This window comes from Oncorhynchus gorbuscha, linkage group LG01, assembly GCF_021184085.1.
Source record: "Oncorhynchus gorbuscha isolate QuinsamMale2020 ecotype Even-year linkage group LG01, OgorEven_v1.0, whole genome shotgun sequence".
Classification (NCBI taxonomy): Eukaryota; Metazoa; Chordata; class Actinopteri; order Salmoniformes; family Salmonidae; genus Oncorhynchus; species Oncorhynchus gorbuscha.
Genome location: NC_060173.1, coordinates 114,703,945 through 114,714,640, shown reverse-complemented (window position 1 = coordinate 114,714,640; position 10,696 = coordinate 114,703,945). Strand labels below are relative to the sequence as shown.

Sequence of the window (10,696 nt, the reverse complement as noted above, 5' to 3'; positions counted from 1 at the left end):
ATATTTAATTCAACGACTTTTGCTTTCAAAAGCAGCTTAAACATCGAACACGCATTGACTATAGTCATTGAATTCTACCGTGCAAAAAAAATACTGTGCATTATTGTCATGTTCTGACCTTAGTTCCTTTGTTATGTCTTTGTTTTAGTTTGGTCAGGGCGTGCGTGCGTTGGGGTGGGTTGTCTATGTTCTTTTTTCTATGTTGTGTTTATGTGTTTGGCCTGGTATGGTTCTCAATCAGAGGCAGGTGTCGTTCATTGTCTCTGATTGAGAATCATACTTAGGTAGACTGGTTGTCTATGATTGAGAATCATACTTAGGTAGCCTGGTTGTCTATGACTGAGAATCATACTTAGGTAGCCTGGTTGTCTATGATTGAGAATCATACTTAGGTAGCCTGGTTGTCTCTGATTGAGAATCATACTTAGGTAGCCTGGTTGTCTCTGATTGAGAATCATACTTAGGTAGCCTGGTTGTCTCTGATTGAGAATCATACTTAGGTAGCCTGGTTGTCTCTGATTGAGAATCATACTTAGGTAGCCTGGTTGTCTATGATTGAGAATCATACTTAGGTAGCCTGGTTGTCTATGATTGAGAATCATACTTAGGTAGCCTGGTTGTCTCTGATTGAGAATCATACTTAGGTAGACTGGTTGTCTATGATTGAGAATCATACTTAGGTAGCCTGGTTGTCTATGATTGAGAATCATACTTAGGTAGCCTTTTCCCACCTGTGTTTCGTGTGGTGATTATTTCCTGTTTAGTGTTTTTGTCATTCACCTTACGGGATTGTTCGTTAATCGTTTGTTGTTTTGTTCAGTTATTTTATAAAAAATATGAACACTGCGCTTTGGTCCTCACCTTCTTCAACCACAGACGATCGATACAATTATAGTGCAAATAATGTACACTCTGGAATGCCCTTCAAGCCAATCAGAAACAAGTATTCGACAATGCCATGGTATGAACTACTTTATCAACTGGGTGGTTCGAGCGCTACATTCTGATTGGTAGAGATAGAGATACTCTGAATGATCGGCTATGAAAAGCCAACTGACATTTACTCCTGAGGTGCTGATCTGTTGCCTTGTCTCGACATCCACTGTGATTATTATTATCTGACCCTGCTGGTCATCTATGAACATTTGAACATCTTGGCCATGTTCTGTTATAATCTCCACCCGGCACAGCCAGGAGAGGACTGGCCACGCCTCATAGCCTGGTTTCTCTCTAGGTTTCTTCCTAGGTTCGGGCCTTTTTAGGTAGTTTTTCCTAGCCACCGTGCTTCTACACCTGCATTGCTTGCTGTTTGGGGTTTTAGGCTGGTTTTCTGTACAGCACTTTGAGATATCAGCTGATGTAAGAAGGGCTATATAAATACATTTGATTTTGATTTGATTGGCTGACATCTGTGGTATATCAGACCATAGACAACAGGTATGACAAAACATTTAGTTTTGCTGCTCTAATTATAGTTGGTAAAAACCTGTTTATGATAGCAATAAGGCACCTCGGGGGTTTGAGATACAGTGCCTGCACGCCCAATTTTTCAGTTTTTGATTAGTTAAAAAAGTTTGAAATATCCAATAAATGTCGTTCCAGTTCATGATTGTGTCCCACTTGTTGTTGATTCTTCACATAAAAATACAGTTTTATATCTTTATGTTTGAAGCCTGAAATGTGGCAAAAGGTCGCAAAGTTCAAGGGGGCCGAATACTTACGCAAGGCACTGTATATGGCCAATATACCACGGCTAAGGTCTGTTCTTCAGCACGACGCAACGTGGAGTGCCTGGACACAGCCCTTAGCCGTGCTATATCTGCCATGTAACACAAACCCCGCGAGGTGCCTGTTATTCCCCCTGTAAAGTAGGACTTTGTGATAACGCATTACTTTGACTTAACCTGACTATACCCTTTAAAGCGACTTAACCTGACTATACCCTTTAAAGCGACTTAACCTGACTATACCCTTTAAAGCGACTTAACCTGACTATACCCTTTAAAGCGACTTAACCTGACTATACCCTTTAAAGCGACTTAACCTGACTATACCCTTTAAAGCGACTTAACCTGACTATACCCTTTAAAGCGACTTAACCTGACTATAACCTTTAAAGCGACTTAACCTGCTACATCCATTTAACTTTTAAATTAATTATATATGTATATACAGTGGGGAGAACAAGTATTTGATACACTGCCGATTTTGCAGGTTTTCCTACTTACAAAGCATGTAGAGGCCTGTAATTTTTTATCATAGGTACACTTCAACTGTGAGAGACGGAATCTAAAACAATGTATGATTTTTAAGTAATTAATTAGCATTTTATTGCATGACATAAGTATTTGATACATGCTTTGTAAGTAGGAAAACCTGCAAAATCGGCATTGTATCAAATACTTGTTCTCCCCACTGTATATATACCCACGGATTCTTGAAGAAAATATGAATTATGAATATGAGCTGAGTTAAACTGTCGTACCCCATCAGAACCCGAAATAATAGCTTGCTTTGCTTCACCCGTCCGAGTGGCACAGCGGTCTAAGCAAGAGGAGTCACTACAGTCCCTGGTTCGAATCCAGACTGTATCACATCCAGCTGTGATTGGGAGTCCGGGTGTGGCCCGGGGGTAAGCCGTCGTTGTAAATAAGAAGTTGTTCTTAACTGATTTGCCCAGTTCAATATAATACATTTAAAAGTGGTTTGTAAACAATGTAATCGATAACAAAACATTGTGTCGTCTCAACACATGGGTAGAACTGCAACTGCACAAGGTATCCCTTGTATCTGCAGCGCTGTCTATGAATTTGAAAGGGGTTATGTCCCCAGCCAAATCAGTGGTGGGATGTCAGCTTTGTTATTGGTCGAACTGAAGATTACCCCGTTAAATCACTCAATAAAAATAACATGTTTTTTTATTTTTATTACGTTTTTTTTATTAAACCGCATCTCGGTGTTTTGTTACTTGTTGTGTTTGTTTGTTAAACAACATCTCATTGCACAATAGGGGCTGTGAAATCACAGACACTATATCACACTCTATCTACACACTAACACACTATCACACTCCATCATCTACACACTATCACACTCTATCACACTTAATCATCACACTATATCACACTCTATCTACACACTATCACACTCTATCACACTATATCACACTCTATCTACACACTAACACACTCTATCACACTATATCACACTCTATCTAACACACTCTATCACACTATATCACACTCTATCATCACACTATATCACATCATCACACTATATCACACTCTATCTACACACTAACACACTCCATCACACTCCATCATCACACTCTATCACACTCCATCATCACACTCTATCACACTATATCTACACACTAACACACTCTATCACACTATATCACACTCTATCACACTCCATCATCACACTCTATCACACTCCATCATCACACTCTATCACACTCCATCATCACACTCTATCACACTATATGTACACACTAACACACACTATCACACTCTATCACACTCTATCACACTCTATCACACTCTATCACACTATATCACACACTATCACACTATATCACACTCTATCTACACACTAACACACTCTATCACACTCTATCTACACACTATCACACTCTATCACACTATATCACACTCTATCTACACACTATCACACTCTATCACACTCTAACACACTCTATCACACTATATCACACTCCATCATCACACTCTATCACACTCTATCACACTATATCTACACACAGACACTCTATCACACTATATCTACACACTATCACACACTATCACACTCTATCACACTCCATCACACTCTATCACACTCTATCACACTCTATCACACTCTATCACACTATATCTACACACAGACACACTATCACACACTATCACACTCTATCAAACACTATCACACTCTATCACACTATATCTACACACAATCACACTCTATCACACTATATCTACACACAGACACTCTATCACACTCTATCACACTCTATCACACTCCATCACACACTATCACACACTATCACACTCTATCACACACTATATCTACACACAGACACACTATCACACTCTATCACACTCTATCACACTCTATCACACTCTATCACACACTATCACACTCTATCACACTCTATCACACACTATCACACTCTATCACACTCCATCATCACACTCTATCACACTACTATCACACTCTATCACACTCTATCACACACTATCACACACTATCTATCACACTATATCCATCACACACTATCACACTCTATCACACAGATCTATCACACAGTCTATCACACTCTATCACACTCTATCACACTCTATCACACTATATCTACACACACTCCATCATCACACTATCACACTCTATCACACTATATCTATCACACTCTATCACACTCTATCACACACTATCACACTCTATCACACTCCATCACACTCTATCACACTCTATCACACTATATCTCACACACTATCACACTCTATCACACTATCAAACACTATCACACACTATCACACTCTATCACACTCTATCACACTCTATCACACTCCATCACACACTATCACACTCTATCACACTCTATCACACACTATCACACTCTATCACACTCTATCACACTCTATCACACTCTATCACACTCTATCACACTATATCACACTCCATCATAAAATAATAATAATAATAATAATAATAATAATATGCCATTTAGCAGACGCTTTTATCCAAAGCGACTTACAGTCATGTGTGCATACATTCTACGTATGGAGTATCTGTCATCATCACACTCTATCACACTCTATCACACTATATCTACACACAGACACTCTATCACACTCCATCACACTCTATCACACTCTATCACACTATATCTACACACAGACACTCTATCACACTCTATCACACTCTATCACACTCTATCACACTATCACACTCTATCACACTATATCTACACACAGACACTCTATCACACTCCATCACACACTATCACACACTATCACACTATATCTACACACAGACACTCTATCACACTCTATCACACTCCATCACACACTATCACACACTATCACACTATATCTACACACAGACACTCTATCACACTCTATCACACTCCATCACACTCTATCACACTCTATCACACACTATCACACACTATCACACTATATCTACACACAGACACTCTATCACACTATATCTACACACAGACACTCTATCACACTCTATCTACACACACACACTATCACACTCCATCACACACTATCACACTCTATCACACTCTATCACACTCTATCACACTCCAGACACTCTATCACACTCTATCACACTCTATCACACTCCATCACACACTATCACACTCTATCATCACACTCTATCACACTATATCTACACACAGACACTCTATCACACTATATCTACACACAGACACTCTATCACACTATATCTACACACAGACACTCTATCACACTCCATCACACACTATCACACACTATCACACTCTATCACACTCCATCACACACTATCACACTATATCACACTATATCACACACTATCACACACTATCACACTATATCTACACACAGACACTCTATCACACTCTATCACACTATATCTACACACAGACACACTATCACACACTATCACACACTATCACACTCCATCACACTATATCACACATCACACTCTATCACACTATATCTACACACAGACACACTATCACACACTATCACACACTATCACACTCCATCACACTCTATCACACTCTATCACACACTATCACACTCTATCACACACTATATCTACACACAGACACTCTATCACACTCCATCACACACTATCACACTCTATCACACTCCATCACACACTATCACACACTATCACACTCCATCACACACTATCACACTCTATCACACTATATCTACACACAGACACTCTATCACACTCCATCACACACTATCACACTCTATCACACTCTATCACACACTATCACACTCTATCACACTCCATCACACACTATCACACTCTATCACACTCTATCACACACTATCACACTCTATCACACTCCATCACACACTATCACACTCTATCACACTCCATCACACTCTATCACACACTATCACACTCTATCACACTATATCTACACACTATCACACTATATCTACACACTATCACACTCTATCACACTATATCACACTCTATCACACTCTATCACACTCTATATCTACACACAGACACTCTATCACACTCTATCACACACTATCACACTCTATCACACTCTATCACACTCCATCACACACTATCACACTATATCTACACACAGACACTCTATGACACACTATCACACTGTATCACACTATCTACACACACAGACAGACACACACACACACACACACCATTATTCTATTGTTTGTGTATCAGTGCATTTTACATTTGCGTGTCTGTTATTGTGTATCAGCGAATGAGTGTTTTGTCACATTGTGGTGTTTTTGTGTGGATCCCAGAAGGATATTTGCTGCTGCAAAACCTAATGGTGTTTCCCGAATGAACCAATAATAGTGGAAAACACTGTAGAAGCCTGGAGGTGACAGCGACCATTTTAGTGACAGCTCTAGACCTCTGAAGGTCATTTGTACAAGTGAAACAGCATGTGGGGTGTTTGCAGGAGATTTAATGCATCTCATTGTAAAATAGACTGACTACATTTACAGCACATTATCCGCCATCATATTTTATGTTGTTGCTGTTGTAATCTCTCTCTTTTAGATGAAATATTCAACCGCGCTTTATCTCCAAGACAAGTCTCCCTCCACATTGCATTTCCTCTTTTGTCTTTTACAACCTCAACTACGCCGTTTAATACCTTTCTCTCCGACTGCATGTTATCAGCAAGTCAACTTAACACGGACGTTGTATTCATTATAGTGTACTGCAGAGTGGCGAAATTAAAAGACTCACACATCTGAAACAAAAAAAGGAGAATCGAGAAAGAGGAATATTTTTTTATTTTACATTTTATTTATTTTTACCTCAACATCATTCTGTTGACAAAACGTAAGTAAAAACATAGTTGTATCTAAATAATGATGATATTACATAAAGGGGTAACTTGCACTATAAAATCAGAATTATATCTTACAATAAATCCTGCAAGTGAATTATAAATATGGCTAATTTACAACAATGTACAACATTTTTTAATTTTATTTTTTTAAATCAAGTTGAATTAGTTGCAGAACGGTAGAACAGTGTTCATCATCTACTGTATTACAATTACATGGAGAAGGCCTATGGGGAAGCATTTGCGACCACTTGGTAAGCAGATTTAGGTACAGAATCAATCAGGGCTATGTGATTACAAAGACACTGACACTTTCGTTTTAATCTAATGTATAAACTCTCATTACATATGTAACCGTACCGTGCCCATATAAGGACAGCCACAGCTCAGACCCATTCATTCAATGCATACTTTACTTTGGGGGGGGGGGGGGGGGCGGGGGGGGTGTGTCTGAAACTACGGAGGGAATGCTGTACAATAGAGTGTTCTGTGAATGAATTGTCGTACTTTAGGAAACAAAATGAACGTAGAGTGAAACTCTTCCACACGTACCGTTTGCACTAAAATAACGGACTGTGCTTATGTTCATGTTTAATTGAACTAGTATTGCGTGTAATGCCCTTAAAGGTAGACTATTGAAGCACTTCACTAGAAAAAAAAATACAGTCTAGAGGACACTCTAATAATTAATCTGCTTCAGACTGGTTTTTTAGTATTGCACGAGTTCTAATTCTGTAGTTATGCTTGATTGTCACTCTAAAGGAAATATTTCTGGATAATATTGTGTGAATGAAAATCACTTATCACTCTGAATAGGCAGTAGCCTTTCCATTGTTAAAGAAGGTTTCGGGCTGTTACGTGAAGAAAAGACAACTTTAAGTACGAGATGAAATTGACAGTAACTTTTTGCTTGTTTGTTGTTGCTTTCGCCGCCATTTGAAATAATAGTTGTAATTAAAACAGCAAAAAAGAAGATTGAAAGCTATACTTCCTGCAGTGGCATGTCAGATGATGATGTCATCAAAACATGGACTGTAGCCGGATGACAGTGGGATGTGATGTCATCAAAACATGGACTGTAGAGGGATGACAGTGGGATGTGATGTCATCGAAACATGGACTGTAGCCCGGATGACAGTGGGATGTGATGTCATCGAAACATGGGCTGTAGCCCGGATGACAGTGGGATGTGATGTCATTAAAACATGGGCTGTAGAGGAATGACAGTGGGATGTGATGTCATCAAAACATGGACTGTAGAGGTATGACAGTGGGATGTGATGTCATCAAAACATGGACTGTAGAGGGATGACAGTGGGATGTGATGTCATCAAAACATGGACTGTAGCCCGGATGACAGTGGGATGTGATGTCATCGAAACATGGGCTGTAGAGGAATGACAGTGGGATGTGATGTCATCAAAACATGGGCTGTAGAGGGATGACAGTGGGATGTGGGTGTGGCTGCAGCATGGAGGGGAACATGGCTGGACGGGGCATGGCGTGGAATGTCACCGCCATTGGGTGGTGGTGTAAACTGGGCGGGGCCATTACCGAGAGTTGTGGTGGTGAGGTCACAAAAGGAGGTGGGTAGGGGCCAGAGGGACACATTTCTGCCCCAATAGGCAGGCTGCTGACTGGGACAGGCAGAACATGGGGTAAGAGAGTTGGTTGGGGGTGAGTAGGGAGGAAGGCTGCACGGTGGTGATGTTGGTGATGGAGAATGGTGTGTCGGATAGTGATGGACCTGGTTGGCATGGGGGACATGGGGGACATGGGGGATGGAGACAGGTGGACTGGGTGGAGCATGGGAGGACAGGAGGTGGACACCGCGACAGGAGACCCAGACAGAACTTGCTTCATCTTTCCAGGGAACAACTGATGTTGCTGATGGTGGTGGAGGACGTGCCTGTGGGTCTGGATCTGAACGAGACAGTGCTGTTTCTCCATGCCGTCAGACAGGTGATGCGGATGGAAACATGGCGGTCTTTGATTGTGGTAGGGGCCAGCTGTAACGTTAGTACCGCCAGGTCTCAGGCTCTCCATGAACCCTCTCTCGTCCTGAACCCTAACCCCAGGATGAAACCTCTGAATCTGGGTATGCTGGGGGCTGTGGCACTCCTGGTGGTTGGGGTGGCTCTGGGGACTGTGCTGACTGGTTTTCTGTCTGTGAAACATCTGTGGGATGGATGGGGGGATGATCTCTCTCACACCCAGTGGACTGACATGGGCAGCCCCTGCCACTGATTTCCTTGTTATACAATCTTGTCCTATGTTACCCATTCCTATATGATGTACCATGATCGGGAGAGAAACAGTGGAAGAGTTTGGGAGGCAAACAGTGTTGTTTTTGTTTTCATTTGTAATACCAATTATTTCTGGGGGATTTGGGGGATCTCTTACAGGTCCAGTTTGATAGGGAGAGAAGGAACATTCCTCTTTCATGCTGGGAACATTGTTCTGAATCTGGAGCCGAGGAGAGCCTCCCATTGACTTACTGTCTACAGCTGGCTGACTCAAGGCACTACAGCTGGCAAGTTGACCTTTAACCTCAAGATATTCCACAGCTGTATTCACTAGATTCTCACACTGGACGTTCAGCTCACATCTGTCAACAGACATTACATCCAGAGGAGGTTCTGCCATGTGAACATTGTGACCTACAGGAGGGTCTGAGATGAGAACATTGTGACCTACAGGAAGGTCTGAGATGAGAGCATTGTGACCTACAGGAAGGTCTGAGATGAGAACATTGTGACCTACAGGAAGGTCTGAGATGAGAGCATTGTGACCTACAGGAGGGTCTGAGATGAGAACATTGTGACCTACAGGAAGGTCTGAGATGAGAGCATTGTGACCTACAGGATGGTCTGAGATGTGATCATTGTGACCTACAGGAAGGTCTGAGATGAGAACATTGTGACCTACAGGAGGGTCTGAGATGTGAGGAGTATAACTGGACCCTCTCTGTCTCTTCCTCTGTCTCCCCTCCCCACCACAAGAAACACAGCAAGACCAAGCAGACCCCTCCTCACCCATTGAACCATCTGGCCAATTGGACTGTTCCACAGTGGACTGACACTGGGTACATAGGACTGGCCCACTGGGCTCTACCATTACAGTTGGCTGACACTGAGTGCATGGACCCTGGAGGTCAAGGCCCTGCTCCTTATCAGCCAGAGACATTGATGCTGTCCTTTTCCGTTTGCTGGCCCTGCTCTCACACAAGTCTTCACCAAGCCTCTCGGGTGAAAGGGCCATGCTTAGTTTTGGGGTAACGGTGGCTAAGCTCTCTAGTGCCGTGACAGTCATCACTCTGCTTGCGTTTTGTCTAACAACCGCAGGAGGTTTCTCAGGGCAAAGGGTGTCGTTGTGACTCTGGGAGGAGCTCTTTGATCCGTGCCCTGCGGTGTTTCTCTGTTCTGTTGATGGATGGACCGGATCTCTCCTGACACTCTTCCCAAACACCTTTTCATCCGAGAGGCTGAGGCTGCCCGCTGAGCCGTTTACTCTGCCTGCTGTTTCCTGTCTACTTCTCTCTTCCTCCCTCTCCACAACCCGCTCCCTCTCCATCACACGCTCCCTCTCCCTCTCCCTATCCCTCACTCTCTCCGTCTCCCTCTCCCT

General features: G+C 42.1%; 2 protein-coding genes across 2 annotated transcripts in view; both read right to left on the bottom strand.

Annotated features, from left to right (window-relative positions):
- Positions 1–7,035: 7,035 nt before the first annotated feature.
- Positions 7,036–10,643, bottom strand: LOC124031844. Its single transcript, XM_046343637.1, has one exon. It carries the CDS (start codon positions 10,640–10,642, stop codon positions 8,489–8,491), a length of 2,154 nt encoding a protein of 717 aa, XP_046199593.1. The 5' UTR covers position 10,643; the 3' UTR covers positions 7,036–8,488.
- Positions 10,642–10,696, bottom strand: part of LOC123991975 (zinc finger protein 804A-like) — a 154,877-nt gene continuing 154,822 nt past the window's right edge. Inside the window, exon 6 of the mRNA XM_046293394.1 lies at positions 10,642–10,652. Coding sequence (XP_046149350.1) covers positions 10,642–10,652 — 11 coding nt within the window. The remainder of the gene's footprint in view (positions 10,653–10,696) is intronic.

What these genes read in the sequence shown, in the direction of transcription:
- LOC124031844 (XM_046343637.1), bottom strand. Translation starts at nt 10,642, where the DNA reads ATGGAGAGGGAGCGGGTTGTGGAGAGGGAGGAAGAGAGAAGTAGACAG.